Source organism: Camelus ferus, chromosome 8, assembly GCF_009834535.1.
Source record: "Camelus ferus isolate YT-003-E chromosome 8, BCGSAC_Cfer_1.0, whole genome shotgun sequence".
NCBI classification, from domain to species: domain Eukaryota; kingdom Metazoa; phylum Chordata; class Mammalia; order Artiodactyla; family Camelidae; genus Camelus; species Camelus ferus.
Genome location: NC_045703.1, coordinates 71,871,525 through 71,889,965, shown reverse-complemented (window position 1 = coordinate 71,889,965; position 18,441 = coordinate 71,871,525). Strand labels below are relative to the sequence as shown.

Here is an 18,441-nt window from a genome sequence, read left to right as displayed (position 1 = left end):
CTGTTTCCACTCGCCATATACTTAACCCTGATTAGTGGAAACAAGATAAGTTCAAATGTTAGCCACTATATATGAACATAGATTTAAAAACCCCAAGTTTCTGCTGTGTAGCACAGGGAACTATATTCAGTATCTTATAATAACCTTTAATAAAAAAATATGAAAACAAATATGTGTGTGTGTATATATGACTGGGACCCTGTGCTGTACATCAGAAACTGACACACTGTAACTAACTGTGCTTCAATTAAAAAAAAATTATAAAAATAAAAAAAAATAAAGTAAGACAGATCAGAAATCCAGTCTCACTCTATTTCTTCCTCTCTCTGGAGACTTAGTTGAATATAAACGTGGGTATTACCTCCGTGCAAAGCACTGATGTCTGGAATAACATATGCACAAGTCCTTGCATATAATGGACCTCATGAATGTTACTTCCTCCTCCTCGTGTCCCGAGGCTGGGACAGCTTGGAAGCTTGTGAGTTTAGACTGTAGAATGTGCTAATCCTAATTTCCAAATGGGTTTCCCTCCTCAGCGGCTTCTTTTCAGCTCGCAGAATCTCCGCGGTAGGAACCATTGACTGGGGCTCTTTTCTCACAGAGGCGCTAAGCCCTCCCCTTTGTCCCGATTTTACTATCAGTCTGGTACTTGATCTGTAGGGAGGGCCGATTTTAGCTCCTCCCCCTGTCCTCCCGGCCCCCAGCCCTCCGGCCTCACCCCAGCTGCAGCCGCCTGCCCTCCAAGTCCTTTTGGAGATTTCAGCTCAGGGCTCTGCCTCTGTCTTTCCTTCTGTTCCCTGCTCCCAGGTGAGCCCTCCCCAAACAGTCTTACAGTGTGATCTCTTTCATTGTCCATTGTTCCTTTACGTCTCTGTCTATAACACTGGTGGGAATTTCTATAGGAAGCCTCTAAAAGTGCCCTTTCTCGAGTTCTTTCTCTCCAGTCCGTGAGAATGCCGGCATTCCACTCATCTCAACAGTCTGCCAGGGCTGCACTCCCGTACCTACCTGCTGACCTCTGCCCTCCTGTTTCGTCCTCCCAGCCACACCGGCACCTAGCACATCTGCCTCGCCGTCCAGTTTCCCGCCAGGCTTCACCCTTGTGTCTTAATGTTCCATTCATTCTTATTAAATAGGTGATTGTGTCTCCACTATCATCAAAAGTCCACTCTCTCTTAGCTGTTCCCATCTTTGCTCCAGAGTCAGGCACTGAAAACCCGCTGCCCCTGCCTCCCTCGGGTCTCCACGGTCTTTGCCTGGTCTCAGATTCTATGTCAGGCCACGCTGCATGTGGTCAGTTTCTCCCACAGGAAGCGCTGTCTCCCTGCCACTCCCGGGCCCGAGACCCCGCTCTCTCCCAGCTGCTTTAGGAAGGCGTCAGCCTCCCTACTCTCTGAGCTCTGAGCCTGCTGCACCAACCCCTTCCACAGCAACAATCACAATCTGTCCTGATTTTGGGCAGAATGCCTGCCTTTCCTATTAATAAGTTACTATGGAAACCTTAGAACTGGTCCAGCTTAAGTAGTAGGCATCAGTTACCCCTACCTGCATGTGTTTCCAACCTTCTTTCCTATAAGAGAATTGGTTTGAGACTTGAAACTAATTCAGTGCCAAAACAGGATTTTCCAGTATAAGATAAAGAGAAAGGAGTTATGTTTAGTCACTGATGAAATGATTGAGTAAGGACCCCAGTCATGAATTCTCAAGTAATTTGAAGCCTAGCATGATGTTCCTACCCACTCACCCCCTTTGCTTCCCTTGGAAGAGCTCATTTGTTTCGATTCTTAGGTCTCAGTTTACACACAACTCCGACAGGGAATCCTTCCTCTACTGTCTTCAAGGCAAGTAGCCATTAGAATGGGCAGGTATGCGACTAAAGACAGACCACTCCGGTCTCTGTGGCTCTGCATTTGAGGGGATGTTAAGGGTTAACATTTTGTTAAGATGCTCCCTGGCAGGGATGCAGGTGGATTTTGAGGACAGGGGCTCCCAAGTTGGCCAATAGGAACCTATTCAGTGAGTAAAACAGACTGTGCACCTCACCTGCTTCAGTGTGGGCTCTCGGTGTGGCTGTGAGAGCGTCCGCCACACCAGGTCCTCGGAGAGCAGGGAGGGGCCGCGGATAGGCTGGGGAGACCGCCCCCAGCTCCGAGGGGAACGTGGGAAAAGAAAACAGCATAAAGCCAAGTGTTAAGGGACAAGGGGCCGTGGGGTTATTCCTAAAGCTCAGAGGGGGAGCAGCTCCAGAGACAATAATTGATTGGAACTAGAAGACAAATTCAGATAGCTGTTGGGCCTTCTCAGTCAGGCAGAGCCTGGAGGACCGAGGATGGAGGGCAGTGGGAGGCGGTGAGGGACAGGGGTGCCAGGACTGTCAGAAATTGGAGCTACCGCAGGGAATCAGATCTGCGCTGTAGGTAGTGAAAACCAGGAGTGGCACCGAGGCAAAGTGACAGAGAGAGGTGGGAAAGAGCTCTTCCGAGGTGGCTAAGAGGTGAGAGAGCAGAGACAGTGAGAGCAGCGAGAAACCCTGCTAGGAAGCACGGACACCAGCCCCTGAGGTAGAAACAGAAGGACTGAACCCTTCCTGCATCAGGTCAGAGCTGAAATCGCCCCTCCCCCAACAACCCCAGCAAAACCAGGAAAAAGGGATTCCTGCAGTCTCTGAGGACTGAGAATTCCGGTATCCAGGAGGACCACAAGCTACCCACCACGGAAGGGACCATGGTCCCCCGCCTACAGCTTTCTCCCCTGCAGCCCCGAATTCCAAAGGGACTGGAGCGACTGTGCTGGAGTTTTAAGGAGAAAGGTCACCACTCCAAGCTCTGGGCCTCACCGGGCTGGTTTGTTTGTTTTTAATGTGTGACCTCCCGTCAGGAGACTGTCCACTGTCATGTGTGACAAAGTTCTGTGGTTCAGAAAGCAGAGTGAGGATGGATTTGGTCTTGAAGCACTTCCATGGTCTAATCTGATTCCACACCTGCAAAGGCCAACCCTGGCCTGCAGTTCAGGGGAGAGCCGTCACGAAGCTCTGAGTTGTAGTCCCCCTGCCTACAGTGGGTCAGCCATGTTCAGGGCTGGGCCACTGTCCTGAGAAAGACTTTAAGACTCGTCTTGGGGAGAGGGTATATAGCTCAGTGGTACAGCAAGGGCTTAGCATGCGCAAGGTCCTGGGTTCCATCCCCAGTACCTCCATTAAATAATCAATCAATCAAATCCCACCCCTCAACAAAAAGACACTCCGCTAACCAAAGATGCCCTCTGGCAACCCAATGGCCTTTGAAAACTTCCAATGCTGAGGAGTCTCAAGAATGATGTCGTGGAACTTTAGAAGCCAAAACAAAATCCATGGGGTTTCTTTCAGTGCGATGGACAGAGAAAGCACTGGGGACTGAAATGATTCGCTACTCAGTGCCCTGCACGTGTTGTCTTCTATTTAGGACACAAATGTTCCAAAGTTTGTTGGTTCAGTCTGCACCACCAGTGTAGGAGGAAAGCTCACCCCAAGGACAACACGGGAAAAGGTGAGGAAAACACACCCGAGGATGCACGGGGATAGTGCTGATGGTACCACGTTCACACACGCACACAAGCACACACATTATGTATACACAGATCTACACACATGCTACGTAAATGTGTATAGTGCATTCTACAGTGAGCACAAACGATATGATAGGAAGAGAAATTTATTTTTTTTCTTTTAAGGAAGAAGGAAAAAAATGAAATAAGGAAACTGGAGCGCCTGGCCAGGGTTGCACAGTGCCGCCCACGCTCTGACTGCCCGGGAGCCCGTGAGCACCACTGATACTTGCTCCCGAAAGACAGATGGTTTTGTTGCTTGAGAGGGGGTTGCGTCTGGGGAAAACTGCCTCTCTGGGAATTGAGGGGTGTGTGTGTGTGTGTGTGTGTGTGTGTGTGTGGTGCAGTCTCCTAAATTATTTGGAGAGAGGACCAGCCGCACTCTGAGGCCCGGCTATCAGGCCTTTCCTGGCTTGTCTGGGACGGTTAGGCTTCCCAAGGGGGGAAAGACCCCGTGAGAAACATGCGGGGGTGCCGTGTCCCCGCCGCCGCAAGGACGCACCTAGTTATTAACTGGGAATTCTTTATAGCTGGGCGGGGGGGAAGTTTTTGGCTATAAACTGTCATGCACGGCGGCCTTCACTGAAGGGACCCTGAGAAAGGAGACGCTTGTCCTGAGAACCAAGGGACAAAGATCCAGAAAATCAGGCCAAGGAAAGAGAGGGAAAGTACTCGGCGGTAGGAAGTCGGAAGAACCCGGCAGCCACCTCACTGTCCCTAACCTGCAGCCTCTGTCCCAGCAGCGTGGTGAGCTTTCTGCGCTGCGATCTGGGACACCTGACGTTCGTTCTGGAGGGGAGAGTTGTCTCTGCGCAAGTTTGAAAGCCAACATTCTGTTTTTGCTGGAGTGTTATTCTTTTTTGGCCTTGCTTCTTCCCAACTGTGGAGCCGAATTGAAATCGGAACCGCAGTGCTGGAATTTGGGGAACCCGCCGGTCTGCGCCCCTCTAAGGGGTCAAGGAGCTGCTAAGCTTCGCTCCCTGACTGGAGGTTTTAGAGGCCTGCCGGGCTCGGGAGGTCTCAGGCCGCAGAGATGACCTTTGGACATTATTAATGTCTCAGGAAAGACGCACGCACAAGTCCCCTAAAGCCCATGGCCGAAGGGCCCAGTCGAGGGCGACTCAGGAGGGTCTGGGTGATGGGAGCAAATGAGGTCCTTTTGTTGCCTCTTTCCAGAAGGAAACTTCCCCCCTCAGGCCACCCGCCTGGGCATTTCCTTGCATCCTAGACAACAAAAGAAACTGAGAAATGCGACAGTGAGGCGGTGCGCTGGGCTTCCCGACTCCAGTCCCCATTTGGAGAGGGGCAGGAAAGCATCCCTGGGGGCGAGCTCGCCCCACCCCCGCGGGCAGCAGGTGCTCTGTCCAGGGCTGGCTCCTGGGATCCCTCCTGCGGCTCCCCCCTCAATTCCCGGCCCTAGGACGAGCCTGGCCAGGCGCTGGGCAGGGAAGCGTTCACGCAGACCGCAGATTAGACGTCCTTCCAGGAGATCCCCCGTGCTAAGGCGCAGGGCTTTCTGAATGGGGTGCCTCACCCGATTCGTGGCTTTTTCCAGAGGGTGTGGAGGTGAGGGGAGTGCAAAACGGACATAAGGCACCAAGGCTGGGGCCACACACCCTTGTTCGAGCCACAGGAGTGGGATGCGGAGGCGCGCTGCGGGGCCCTGAAGCCGGGCGTCTGCTTTCTCCCCCTTCTCGGGCTCCTGTCTCAGGAGGAATGTTACTGTCTGAAGAAACTCTGTTGAACTATTTCCTGCTTATTGTCACCTATCCTTCACTGTCCTCGTGAAAATGCTCCCCGAAAGGTTATAGACCACCTGGGCCCCACACCGCGGGGCACTGAGGCCAGGCCGGCAGGGAGACGCACCCCGAACCCTGCTCGCCTGGAAACCCTGGCTCGCCCCCTCTCCCCCTCCCTCTCACCTTCCGCGACAGCAAAGACCAAATCAAAAAAGTAGAACAGACCCTCGGGTAACACTCAGAGTACGCTTAAACCTCGCCAACAAAGTCTTGCTTTTATAATAGGGGAGCGAGAAAACATCTCCCAAAGGGTCGTTTGGTTGATTTCAGTCTATTTCCCTCTCAGGGCGCGGGGTGTATCCGGGGGCAGAGACTCGGAGCGCGAGGCTTCCCTTTCCAGACAGTGAGGGCTCCGGAGAACAGGGGACGCCGGGTGGGCTGATCCATGGTCGCGGGTGTTAGTGGAGTCACCTGAAGCGCCGTGGGCCGAGGGACGCGTCGGGACTCGGCCAGGCTGGGTGGTGGGCTGAGCTTCGGAGGATAGGAGACCAGCTCCACCCGGAAAGCCACGCGGCGCGTCCTTAAGAGGTGGTTGTGGTGCGCGATGGTTGCTGGCGAGGGACCGACACCGGTTCGGGAGCCAGTGTGAGCCGCGGTGCGACTCTAGGCCGGCACACCTGCAGGATCCGGGGTGCGCTTGGCGAGCGAGGAAGGCCCGGCTCCCGGGAGTAGGGGAGCATCTCGGGCAGCCAGACAACCCCTGGGCGAGGTGCGGGCCGGGCGAGCTCGGGAGCCCGGTTCTTCCACCCTCACCGCGTTCCCCTCCTCCTCCCGGCCTCCGGGGCCCGCCGGGCCGCTTTGATGGAGGTGCAAACATTTGGGGGAGGGCGGAGGTATAGGGGCTGGGCCGGGCCGCGCAATGCCGGGCTGCGGATTTACAAGAAACAGGCGCGGGAGCCCATTGTTGGCCGCCCGCCTCCGCAGCCCGCCCGGCGGGGTCTGATATGGCCGCGCGCGGCCAATGGGCAGCTGCCCGGGCACTTCAAAGGGCGCTCCGCCCAATCCGCCGCGCCCCCCGCCGCCGCCGCCGCCGCCGCCGCCGCCGCGGCTCTATTTATGCCGAGGGGACAGATTCTCTCTCCCCAGAGACCTACTCTAGCAGCTCCTTGAGGGAGTTCAAGTGGAATAACCTTTCCCCCCACCCCTTTCCCCCGCCCCCTCCCCCCAAGATCGCCTTCTTCACCCACCTCCCAGGTCTGGGGGCGCCGTCGGTCCTCTCGTCTTGGATGCGCGGCCGCCTCCTGGGGTGAAGGTGGCTCTTGGATAGCGAGTGGGGGCTTCGGGGGCGGCGGGGAGGGGCGGGAGGATGAGCTCCGCCGGCGCCGAGAGCGGGGGGAAGAGCCTGCAGCACCGAGTGGACCACCTGCTGAGCGCCGTGGAGAGCGAGCTGCAAGCGGGCAGCGAGAAGGGCGACCCCACGGAGCGCGAGCTGCGCGTGGGCCTGGAGGAGAGCGAGCTGTGGCTGCGCTTCAAGGAGCTCACCAACGAGATGATTGTCACCAAGAACGGCAGGTAGGCGCGCGGCCGGGTCTGGGGCACGCGCCACGCACTCGGGCGGGCCGGGCGCCGGCTGCAGAGGTCCGCACTGTGCCACACTTTCTCCGGGTGGAAGTTTTTTTTGCTCATTTCCGCTCAGGCTGGAAACAGACCCTTGTGGCCTCTATTCCTCTGGAGCCTCTTGGTGTAATCTTCACTCATCTGGGGAGGAGGACTCCTGGGGGAGTCTCCCGACCCGTGCCTTCCCGGCCGACTTGGCCCGGGTGCTGCCACCCTCTGCCGGGTCCTCTCCCGCCGGCCTCCAGAGGCCGTGGGATAGCGCAGAGGACGCTTGTGGATCTAGGAGGGTCCTGGGAAGCGGGGAACTCCGGAGTCTCTTTGTAAGTTCCCGAGGGGACTCCTCATTGCTCCAACTGACACGCCTCCGCCTTGGAGCTAACGGTCAGATCCGGGTCCTCCTGCTGAGCGCCTCCCTTTCCAGGAGGATGTTCCCCGTGCTGAAGGTGAACGTGTCTGGCCTGGACCCCAACGCCATGTACTCCTTCCTGCTGGACTTCGTGGCTGCTGACAACCACCGCTGGAAGTACGTGAACGGCGAGTGGGTGCCAGGGGGCAAGCCCGAGCCTCAGGCGCCCAGCTGCGTCTACATCCACCCCGACTCGCCCAACTTCGGGGCGCACTGGATGAAGGCGCCGGTCTCCTTCAGCAAAGTCAAGCTCACCAACAAGCTCAACGGAGGAGGCCAGGTAGGTGTGATGGGGTGGGGCGGGAGAAGGGTGGGGGCGGGGGACGGCGCGAGGACACCACGACTCCGCACCTTCTTGCGGTGGAGCCTTGGCAGGGCGCTGCCTGCATGGAGGTGACATCTGCCTTCCTCAATTAAGCCTTTGGTGTTGTTTATAGTAACCTGACGACAGTAACACCAAGGCCTGGAGAGCGGGGAGGGGGCGCCAAGCCTCCCCTTTGAACACTCAAGCAGGTCTTAAACTTCGGGGTAACTTTTGCGTCCTAGTCCTCAGCGTTCCTAACGGCAGAGAAAACCTCAGCCTTGACGGTCAAGCGTCATTTGAGAGCCAGATATGCCCACCGTGTAGTATCTACAGCTTGAAGTTTGAACACACGTGTAAATATGTCCTTTTCCACAGAAAGGTCTTTAGTTTTGGATTGAGGATCATTTCTGGGAGACCTGGTGTTCCCGGAAGCCAGGCTCGCGCGCAGGCGTTTAAAGGTGCCTTTAGCTGCCCTGGAAGCCTTGGTCAAAGCATTTTTCCATGAGCATTCGCTGCTTTTAACGGCGTGTAGCATCTCACATCCTTTTTTGCAAACTAGTCGTGGGAGCAGCATTTGATGGGAAACCTGCCAACTTCAACAGTGAAGACATTTTCCTGCGAGCTGAGAGATTTTCTGCACCTTGAATGTATTTTTCTCCTCAACAGCAGGGCAAATGGGTGTTTGGTTGTCTTCACGGAAGGACTTTGATGACCACCATTGCCGGTTTGTGTCTCTGTCAGATCATGTTGAATTCCTTACACAAGTATGAGCCCCGAATCCACATAGTGAGAGTTGGGGGTCCGCAGCGCATGATCACCAGCCACTGCTTCCCGGAGACGCAGTTCATAGCTGTGACGGCTTACCAGAACGAGGAGGTGAGCGGCGCGCGCAGCGTTCCTGTGTCGCGTAGCCTTCTTGTGTCGCGGGTGCTGAGTCGCAGAGATTGGCGCGAATACAGATTGTGTCTTTTGTGGGGTCATTAGTGTCTTTTCAAGTAATTTATCGTAACTATAAAATTGGGACTGAAGGGAGAAAAGCTTTAAAATGAGTCATTATTAAAGCAGTTTCCCCCTTTAATTTTCCACAAAAGTATCTAAAACTAGAAGCACCCACTAAAACGCTCAAAATGAAAAGATGAGTAAAAACATTGAGGTGAAGTACTGTGAGGGCTTCTTGAGAACAAAACTTCAGGAAAAGGCCTCTCCTCACTTTGGGAATCTTCCTGAAAGGGCCGGGGGCACCCCTCCAAATCCACGCAGTGTGAAGAATCAACCAGATGCAGAATACAGGTTCGTGCCTGTAAAGCTATGTCCAAGTCGGACCCCAAAGTACAGTCTGTGATTAGCTGGTTAAGTTGTCAGTGTTGATCACCAACTAGAACTCGCCTTCACTATTGCCAAGCAGCCCTAGGTTATGTTTTGAGCCATATTTGTTTGATGTATGCACACAGAACATTGTCAGCAGTAGGTTAAGCTTATTGTAAATTACACTCGGAAAATTAGCATTTAAAAACTTTTTATAAATGTGCTGTTCTTTAGAAAATATTATGATTACTCGGCTACTTCAGATCCAAATAGAAACACATACTTGGAAAGAAGTCTGATTATATTTGGATATTTAGAGGGGTTACTGGTGGTTCCCAATTTCTTGGTGCCAAATAAAATCCTCTGACCATATAGAAATGTACTAGTAAACTCAACTTCTTGTTTTTCAGATCACAGCTCTTAAAATTAAATACAATCCATTTGCAAAAGCTTTCCTTGATGCAAAGGAAAGGTGAGAGAATTCTAACTATATTCCCTTTGGGCAAAGAAGTATGCAGAAAAATGAAATATTACTGCCGTGCTATTTTCTAGCCGCTCTCCTTCTTGACAATTCAATCCACTTTTTTGACAGAAGTGATCACAAAGATATGATGGAAGAACCCGGAGACAGCCAGCAATCTGGGTACTCCCAATGTACGGTTTGTTGCACTCTGTCTACCCAGACACACCTTGTTTTGGGGACTAGACTGCTGGGAGCTGGGAGCTTGGAGCTGGGGACAGAGCAGGCAGTTTCTGGGTGTGGCGGGAGCACTTTGCCCTTTGCCATGCAAGCCATATGTGTTGACTGTTGGCTGCGTTTCTACTGGTCTTCAACCTACTGGTTCTCAGCCTCTGCCCCACCTGGGGTCGTGGAGCCCATGGAGCTCCTGACAGAGAAGCCTGGGGAGAATTTTCCTGGGCTCTTTTGCTTTTCTTCGAGGCCGCTCCGACCATGGCTAGGACAGATCACTGAGTCCTTGGCGGGTGTTTAGACTCTGCTGTGTTGAGCAAGAAGAGAGAGCAGCTCTTATGTCCATTTTGAGATGGCTTCTCTTTTTGTTAGTGGTTGAAAACAGAAGGATCATCTTTGGAATGATGCTTCTGACAGCGTGTGGTTTTCCCCTTAGCTTGCTTCTGATCCAAGGATGACCTGTCAGCTCATGCTGGAAACAGTGGCTATAGGATGGGAAAAGTTTGCTTAAAAAAGTCTAGCTTCCTTAGGAGTTCTGTGAGCCAGAGCAAAGTAACGGAGGTCTACAGCAGAGTCTTTTAGGAGAAAAGGCTTTGTCTAGCCCTCCTCCGCACTCAGGGAGGGACTCTGAGAGATAAATGATTGACAACTGTAGGGACGGAAAAGTTAGTGCTTGCTGTCACTTCAAGTCTGGATGAACCAGCATGGTGCCCTCCTCAAACAATTGCTTCCTTTCCTTTTCCTTCCTCCCTTCCTCCCTCCCTTGCTTGCTTCCTTCCTTCCTTCCTTCCTTCCTTCCTTCCATTTTATGGACTAATTTGGCAAACAGTGCTCCTAAGTGGCTCGCAGGCTGCCATGTCAGAGAGCAGATTATGAACAACCTTTCTGGAGCGTGAGGGGCCCCGGCTTTGCGGCCCCATCCCGCCCGCCCTCCTTTACATGGTGTCTGAAGAACTGTGTGCAGTTCAGGCGCTGGAGCTGGAGTCCTTGTCCTCCTAGAGGTTGCTTTTCTGAATGAAAAAAGAAAGTTTGAAGAAAAAAAAAAGAGTGGAGAAGAAAGTGGGTTTTTTACAGGAGGACAGGACTGTGCTGGAACAATTTTCCAATTGATGGATAAGGCAGGCGAGCGCAAGCCTGAGGCAGAAGAGGAGTGAGCAGAACGTGGGGCACCACGGGCCGGGACAAGCACTCCCGTGTGTGACGGGGTGGGGCTGGGGCTAGGGTGAAGTGGGGACATGGGGACTCAGCTGCCTGGTTCCCCTTGTGTGTCTTGAACGTGTCTGTTTTTACGTTTTATTCAAGCTCAGCAGTCAGGCCCTGAGAACTGACCTAATTATGGAGCAGAACATCCCATGAGAGGCCAGGAGGATGGGGGGAGAGTAGGATTTTTGAATAAGAGCAGCTGAGGAAGCCTCAGGCTTGGCTGAGGCTGGGTCTCCCGGGTTATCTCAGGGGCCTGTGGGTTTGGAAACCTTGGCCAGCCTGGGGCCGCTAGTGCGGAGCTGACTCCCATGCTGCCTGAAGACTTGGCTTGGGTGCTCGGTGGTCCGCGAATCCTAAGGAGAAGGCCCACAGCTCCCTGGCCTCAGGGCTCCCGCCCTTTCAGTAATGGAGGTGCTGCAAACACCAGTTACTCAGCACTCTTTTCTCACAGCAGGGGGGTGGCTGATTCCTGGAACCAGCACCCTGTGTCCACCTGCCACCTCCCACCCTCAGTTCGGAGGCCCCCTCTCACTTCCCTCCACGCACGGCTGTGAAACATACCCGGCCCTGAGAAGCCACCGTCCATCCCCCTACCCCAGCCCTTACGCACATCGGAACAATTCTCCAAGTAAGTCCTGACTGGAAAGGAGTTTTGGGGTGGCCGGGACACTTCTGGGGAGGGAAAGGCAGCCTGCAGGGTCCCGGAGGCTGGATCTTTAGTGGCTCGAGAGGGACTTTGATTGCACGTCCTCATCACTGCTGGCTCGACCACAGAGACATCCAGACCACAGGGGCTTTTGGAGCTGAATGTGACTCAGTTATTACTCCCAGAATGGAGACCCATGTCTGGGCGCCCAGACTTGGGTATTTTATGAACCCCTCTAAAGTGACGTTGGGTCAGCCAGGTGCAGAGATCAATGGCTTGACTAGACACAGTATGTTTCCTAAGTATGGTTCCCAGGTCAGTAGCGTCAGCATCACCTGGAAACCACCCCGACTTAGTCGGAAGCACCAGGGGTGGGTCCAGCAGTTTGTGGTTTAAGAAGCCCCTGACGCGTCCTTGAGCGCCGTGAACACTGGACGAGCCCGTGATGGTCCCTGCACCGCGCTCTCTCTAACACCATCTATGCCTGGACTTCATTTTGTCTGGCTCCAGAAGGAAGGAAAAAGCTAATGAACACCATAAAACAATTAAGCAATTAAAGCTGATTTGAGATGAAAGGAGTTTATTTGGTAAGGAAATAGCCATTCACCTAGAGGCTAGGAGATCATATTTTAAATTTTGCTCAGAGTAATGGTTTCTAAAGCCCTTTTAACTCTTCAGAAATAACCCCTTAGGGGAAAGGCAGGTTAAAGCTACATTCAATTTTATTTTTAAAGGTAATTAATCCCCTCTCATGTGACTGTAGGATTCCATTTTTACAGGGCAGCCACTGAGCTAATGATAAAGAAAAAGCCCGGGTTTACTGGAATGTATCTTCAAATGCACACATTTGATGATAAACATTAGCCTTTGATGACCGGTTAAGCAGGCTGGTGGGTTTGCTTTCTGTCTTTACTGTCACACACAGCGCTGCTGTCCATGTTGGGTAGCCCGTTACTGGTAGTATTTGGCAGTATCTCAGGGGGTTTTGTCGCTTGTGGAAGACTCCATGAGTAATGACACTTTATTACATCCGGTAGCCTATTCGGACAACTCATCTGCATGTCTATCCATGCTCCAGTCCCATGACAACTGGTCCAGCCTTGGAGTGCCTGCCCACACCAGCATGCTCCCCATGAGTCCGAACGCCGGTCCTCCTACGGGCTCCAGGTAATGTGCAGCTGGGGATGGATGCAGACTGTCCTGGGATCTCTGAGTGCCTGTGACTTCACGCCATCTCATTCACTGGCCTCCATTCTGCCCTTCACCTCACGTCCTGGGTTTTTAGTTATAATTTGACCACTAGTCAGAAATGTCTGCGGATCCCAGGTGACATGACTGTTAAGAGTCCCTGCTCCAGTCTGTTCTCTGGGAAGATGGGTGGCTCCCTCAGGGTGGATGGGAGCTGGGCTGTAACAGAAGGAAAGCAGGGACCCTATCCTGGCTCTGCTAACTACTAGCATGTGATGGATAAGTCTTTTAAACTCTCTGAGCCTCGTTTCTTCAAGAAAAAGGCACAAGATGACCCCAGCTTCAGCCCATCCGTACAGGGTTGTTGAGGTCAGTAGGAGAGAATTTTGAATAAATGTTTCCAGAACTTTTTTGACAGGCACTATTAAATTAAGGAAATAAATACGTTGGATTTCTGTGGAAAGAGAACCGAAGTTCTGAGCATGAATGCTGGGTAACCTGCAAAGAATGATGACTATTTTATTATTAACCTGAAAATTATGTACAGGAAGGTTGGTTTAAAAAATCAGGTCAGTCAGTAAGTGTGTTACATCTCTTCGTAGGATTTTTATAATAAAAAACTAAAATAACAAACCTAGAGGTCAGTCCTCACTTTCTAATCAGGAAATGGGCTCAAAGATATTAAGTGAGTGAACAAGCTGGCCACAGTCTGTAGATAAGACGTCTTGACATTAAAAGCAATGTAGTTTCTATGTAGAGAACATCAAAATTTGTCTAAGATCGTAATTCCTTATGTCTAGGAAACAATTCCTTTAAAATAAGAATCTAATTGTTTACTCTTGAGAAAGTAAAACAATGTGCAACCAGCCAGCTTTCCAAGGGCCCCGAAGCCACTCAGAGCTGCTGTAAACGGGGTGGACTGCGGTCACAGTGGGGCCCCCCCTGTGCGTTTTAGGGCATCTTGTTTCTCTTCTTCTGTGAAGTGGGGAGAGCAGCCCCCCTCACTGAACTCAGGCTTGTTTGTGAGTGTGAATGCATCTGCAGCGCAGGACGTGGCTTGATAAAGAATATAGCCCACTGCTGTGCACGGCCTCCCTGCTCATTTATCGAAAGACTCTACTGTAAGAGAAAGAAACTTTCTGGAAACAAAATTTGAGCATAATGTAATGCTGTTCAGGTCCATGTTCTTAAGACTGGAGGATTTAGTACCGGTTTCCAACTCCTTTCGTAGACTGGGGATCAGCCTCAACAGCGGTCGCGGACCAAGGGTATCGTGACACAGCTGTGAAGGGCAGAGCTGGGACTTACTTCCAGGTCTGATCCCCAGGTGCCTGTCTTTCTGGGAGCGGTGCCCATACAGGAGTTGCTGGCCGGGACAGAATGCTCTCCATTGCTCAGTGTTTTATTTTTATTTAATTAAAAAAATTGTCCTTTAAAGGCACCTTTTAAAAAAATGGAGGTACTGAGGATTGAACCCAGGACCTCGTGCATGCTAAGCACGTGACCTACCACTGAGCCGTGCCCTCCCCAGGCTCAGTGTTTTAGGTGTTGTCTCCACCCCAGGAGTCCCTGGGAGGAGCAGGGGCTGGCGTGCTAGTTCGCACAGAAGCATCTGACGCAGTGTGTCTGAGGATTCTGGATTCCGAGCAAGAGCGCAAAACTGGCGTCTTTTGCAGGAAAACCTAACAGCGCTCTGCCCGGGGCTACGCCTAGGTAAATAGCTGGCGTCCTCATGATTTTGTTTCCTGTTAATAGACAAGACGGTAACTTCCACACAGATCAGAGGAAAAGGCCCATTTGAAAGGAAGACACCCAGTGGCCCAGCTGTCGGGAGACGGGTGCTGGTGGTGTCCTCCCCCGCCTGCAGCTGGCCGGGGCACCCCGACCCCACGCCTCTGACCTGTCTGTTTCCCCTTCTCTCCGCCGCAGTCAGCACCCCAGCCTGTGGTCCGTGAGCAGCGGCACCGTCCCCCCCGGCGCCCAGACAGCAGGGATGTCCAGCGGGCTGGGAGCCCAGTTCTTCCGAGGCCCTGCTGCCCGCTCTGCGCCCCTCGCGCACCCAGTCCCCGCTTCCTCCTCCGCGGGGTCCCCACTGTATGAAGGGGCCGCCACGGCTGCAGACATTGCCGACAGCCAGTATGACGCCTCGGCCCACGCCCGCCTCCTAGCCTCGTGGACCCCAGTGTCGCCTCCGTCCATGTGAACGAGGGCCCTGGGTCTTAAAAGACACAATGACTTCTTTGTTGTGGCAGCAAGTGTTGATTTGATGGGCCATCTCTGGGGCAAGGGGAGGAAATTAGCCTCACTGTAAGGACGAGGAGGAACTCAAGTCTTGCTATTTATCAAGCGTCCCCCCCCCACCTTTGCCCATCTTTGGTGGTGGCAGTGCCGTCCCGGGTCCTTTATGTGCTGCAGATGAATTCGAGTATGGAGGCCATGCAGTTGGCCTATTTTACCATGATTCACAGTAAAAATTACTTGCTCACGTCCAGAAATTTTGTTTCTCATGCGGCACATAGATGATCTTGGGACATCAGAGTTTGTAAACTCCACTGGTCCTACTCTAGTGACACCAAAAAGCACACTTTTAATTCTTTTTCTTGTTGCTTTCGAGTAGCTTTCAGGTCCCTTTTGTGGCAGTGTCACAGTTGCAGCCGAGCTGTGAAAGACAGAATGAAATCAGTTGAGGACGGCAGACTGCGGCTGAAGTGGAAATGTGCAGCCTCTGCCAACTAGGATGCGTTTGTTTCAAGCATAGGTAGCTAATCTCTTGTATTGTTAAACCTCCCACTGTTTATATTTTTCTTTTGACAAAGTAGCCAAAGACAATCAGCAGAAAGCATTTTCTGCAAAATAAAGGCAATGTGCAAGATGTGGTTGGCCTAATTATTGCTCACACCCCTGCTTTTTGGGAATGAGATCGTGTGGTTTGTGACAGCTGGTGATAAAGATCATTTTGGAGAAGCTTTTCAGTGGGTGATGGACTTTAACATTTTATCTAATCAGTTGCAGAACTGGAAGTGAAATTGGCATATATTTATTTACTCAGTGCTAACTGCCACAAAACAGGCAAAAGATGTCAAATGATTTCCAAGAAAGTCAAAGAGTCAATGCTGAATCATGAATGTGGATGATGACAGAATGTAGAAATGCTGACATTGTAGAGATTACTGTGGGATGCCTACATGATTCAAGCACAAACATGTAAAATGAATTGACAAGAAGCTATAGTTTCTAAATGTAAGGTTTAGGTGCCGCAGTCGTTTGAACAACGTGGCGTTTGTAAATGACTTTCCTGCTGGTAAGGCTGCCCAGCAGTGAGCCAGGACCGTGCTTGTGCTGCACTGGGGTGATTTCTCCATCTAGTGGCAAAAGCCTTACTTTAATCTTCTTCAAGCTCGATGTTCTGGACTCTTACTTTTTAAAAGAGCGTAAGCCTAGAATTTAACTGTAAATAGCTGAAGTTTCAGTGTTTTTGTGCCTGCTTTCCAAGTGAGACGTGCTTCTTGTAAACTATTGGCCACCTAAAAGTTTTTCTTGGCTTTATTCCTACTAGGTTTTACTGTAGCTCACGTAGAAATACCCCAGATCAGAAGATTTGTTGACTTAAACATATTGGAAGAATATTTTAAAATAAACCATGCCCAAGAGGATCGGGAAGTAAACTGGCCTCAGCAGTCTGGCTCCAGGCACGGGGTCTGCAGGAGAAGGGTCGGGGCCTGGGGGCAGGAGATGTGGGGATGGTGTGCGCAGAGACCCCACAGCGCGGGCATTTCCCAGGAAACGTGGCTGTCTCCTCCATCATCCTGACTGCTCCCAAAGGCTGGGACCAAGGTTTTGTGCTCCTAGAACCTACCTAGCCCAGTGCCTGCCCCTTTTCAAGCCTTCCAGAGTGCTTCTAAGCAGGGACTCACTGTGGGGTGGCGAGGGGCCTGGGTCACTGAGACGCGCGCGGATGCCGCGGGTTACTGAGGGGCTGTTCCTGACAGCACTGCAGGGAACGTAGCCCTGCCCCAGGCTGGGGGCTGTGGGGACACTGAGTCATGGGTCCTAAATCCAGGGGCCTTCAGCTCTGGTTGAGGAGAGTGATCACCCATGCAGAGGAGGGACAGGGCCTTGACGTGGGTTTCTAAAGGTGACCCAGAGTTCAAGTTCAAGGAATGACTATTTTAATGTACCAAACAATGTTCTTCCAGTTACACAGGGGGCTGTGGCTGCCGCATGGCCCAAGGAGCCTGCAATTTGGTACCAAAGACCTGCATTGAGTGTTCATTTGCCTCCCTTGCCAATGGGGACCCCAGGAAAGTTAAGCTACCAGTCCAGAAGCTGAAGTCTCTTATCTGTAAAGATGGAGAAGGAAGATGCTGGGTGGTGTTAAACATAGATCTGTTTTATCCAGAACATGAGCTTTTCTGTGCTGCAGTTTGTCCCATCGGCCAATTGAAAAATGGTGTGAAATCTATGGACAAGAAGGAAGCTCAATTAAAAGACACCAGGAATTTTAATCAACAGTACATGGGGGGAACAAAGGCTTCCATCACACAGGAGGAAAAAAAGAGGCCACTAGGGAAGGAGAAGCAGCGGCCATCCGCACGCGAGCGTCCGGAGAGGGCTTCGCACGGCTGGGAGCGGTCTCCACCTGAACCCCTCGACAGAGACAGCAGAAGCCGGCCACACAGTAGACAGGGGACATCCCCACCCCCCATCCTTCCCCTCATCTTAACCTGTAATTACTGGGCACCGCTGATTACCGAGGAGCCGCATTAGTAACCATTGTTTGTCTTAAAATACAATTTGGCTCTAAAAACAGGAAAGAGGAAGTGTTGTGATTACAAAAGGGGTTTATTAATGTGAGTAGCGGAAGTCCTTGGAAGCCAGCGCAAGTACAGCTAGACACGCCGGGCGCGAGGCGGCGCGCGCCCCTCCGGCGGCTGCTCGCGGGGCTGCAAAGCGCGGAGCCCGTGCGAGGCCCGCAGGCAGCGCCTCTGGCGGGAGCCGGAAAGGGCCCCTTTCTCCAGGTCCTCACGCTCACGTCTCCTCTTTCCCAAAACTGGTCTGCCCGAGAGGCGTCTGGAGGTGGGTGCCCCCTCCCCAACCCTTTCACGATTGCCCTTTTCCCACTTAAAAGGAGAGTTTACTGCTGCCTTACCGGGCTCTCCATTGACTCAGGTGTAAAACCTCCGGACATCAAACGAAGGCAATTGTCCAAACCCAAGGCGCCATAAAGGTCTCCGGCTCGGCCCGGCCCTCCTCCGCATGGAGGCCGACGCCCCTTCCCGGCACCCGGACGCACATGGCTCAGTCCCAGCCACCCACGAGAAAGGCTGGCCCGTCTGACCCAGCCCTAAATTCCTGGGAGGTGGGAACAGCTGTCATTTCGGGTGTTTATGGCGTGCCAGTCACCGTTCACTTCAACCACCTAAGAAACTTCTCCTCTTACGGAAAAGCAAGTGGAGGTGCAGAGGAGAAGGCTATCTCGTCCAAGCTCAGTGAGCAGAGGAACAAGACACGCGCCCTGGAAACCTGAGAGCAGAGCGCCCCTCTCTACCAGGGCGCTTGGCCCAGCAAAGTCAGTCCAGTGTGCGTCCCCGGTCTAAGCAGGTGGGAGCACACAGGGCCCGCGGAGATGCAGGAGCGCGCCTGACCTGCTTGCTCCATCTCACGAGCTGTTAGATTCCCAGGAGGCATCTGGTACAGTAGGCAACTGCGCTCATTGGAAACATGGCTTAACCCCGCCTTCCCGGGGCCTGAGGCTGGATG

At 52.7% G+C, this 18,441-nt stretch overlaps 1 protein-coding gene across 2 annotated transcripts; it reads left to right on the top strand.

Annotated features, from left to right (window-relative positions):
* Nucleotides 1-5,443: 5,443 nt before the first annotated feature.
* Nucleotides 5,444-15,543, top strand: TBXT (T-box transcription factor T). 2 transcript variants are annotated; one of them, XM_032485440.1, is made up of 8 exons: nucleotides 5,444-6,893; nucleotides 7,360-7,624; nucleotides 8,390-8,524; nucleotides 9,364-9,425; nucleotides 9,546-9,607; nucleotides 11,302-11,475; nucleotides 12,531-12,660; nucleotides 14,611-15,543. In XM_032485440.1, exons 1-8 carry the CDS (start codon nucleotides 6,688-6,690, stop codon nucleotides 14,882-14,884), a joined length of 1,308 nt encoding a protein of 435 aa, XP_032341331.1. In that variant the 5' UTR covers nucleotides 5,444-6,687; the 3' UTR covers nucleotides 14,885-15,543. The 2 variants fall into 2 exon arrangements, with proteins under 2 accessions (XP_032341331.1, XP_032341330.1); XM_032485439.1 differs by having other exon boundaries at nucleotides 11,299-11,475.
* The last annotated feature ends 2,898 nt before the right edge of the window (nucleotides 15,544-18,441 follow it).

Bases quoted from the DNA above. Each gene is read 5' to 3' on its own strand.
- TBXT (XM_032485439.1), top strand. From the start codon at position 6,688: ATGAGCTCCGCCGGCGCCGAGAGCGGGGGGAAGAGCCTGCAGCACCGA. The intron at 9,426-9,545 runs GTGAGAGAATTC...CTTTTTTGACAG, and splicing joins TTCCTTGATGCAAAGGAAAG to AAGTGATCACAAAGATATGA. The intron at 11,476-12,530 runs GTAAGTCCTGAC...TACATCCGGTAG, and splicing joins ACATCGGAACAATTCTCCAA to CCTATTCGGACAACTCATCT.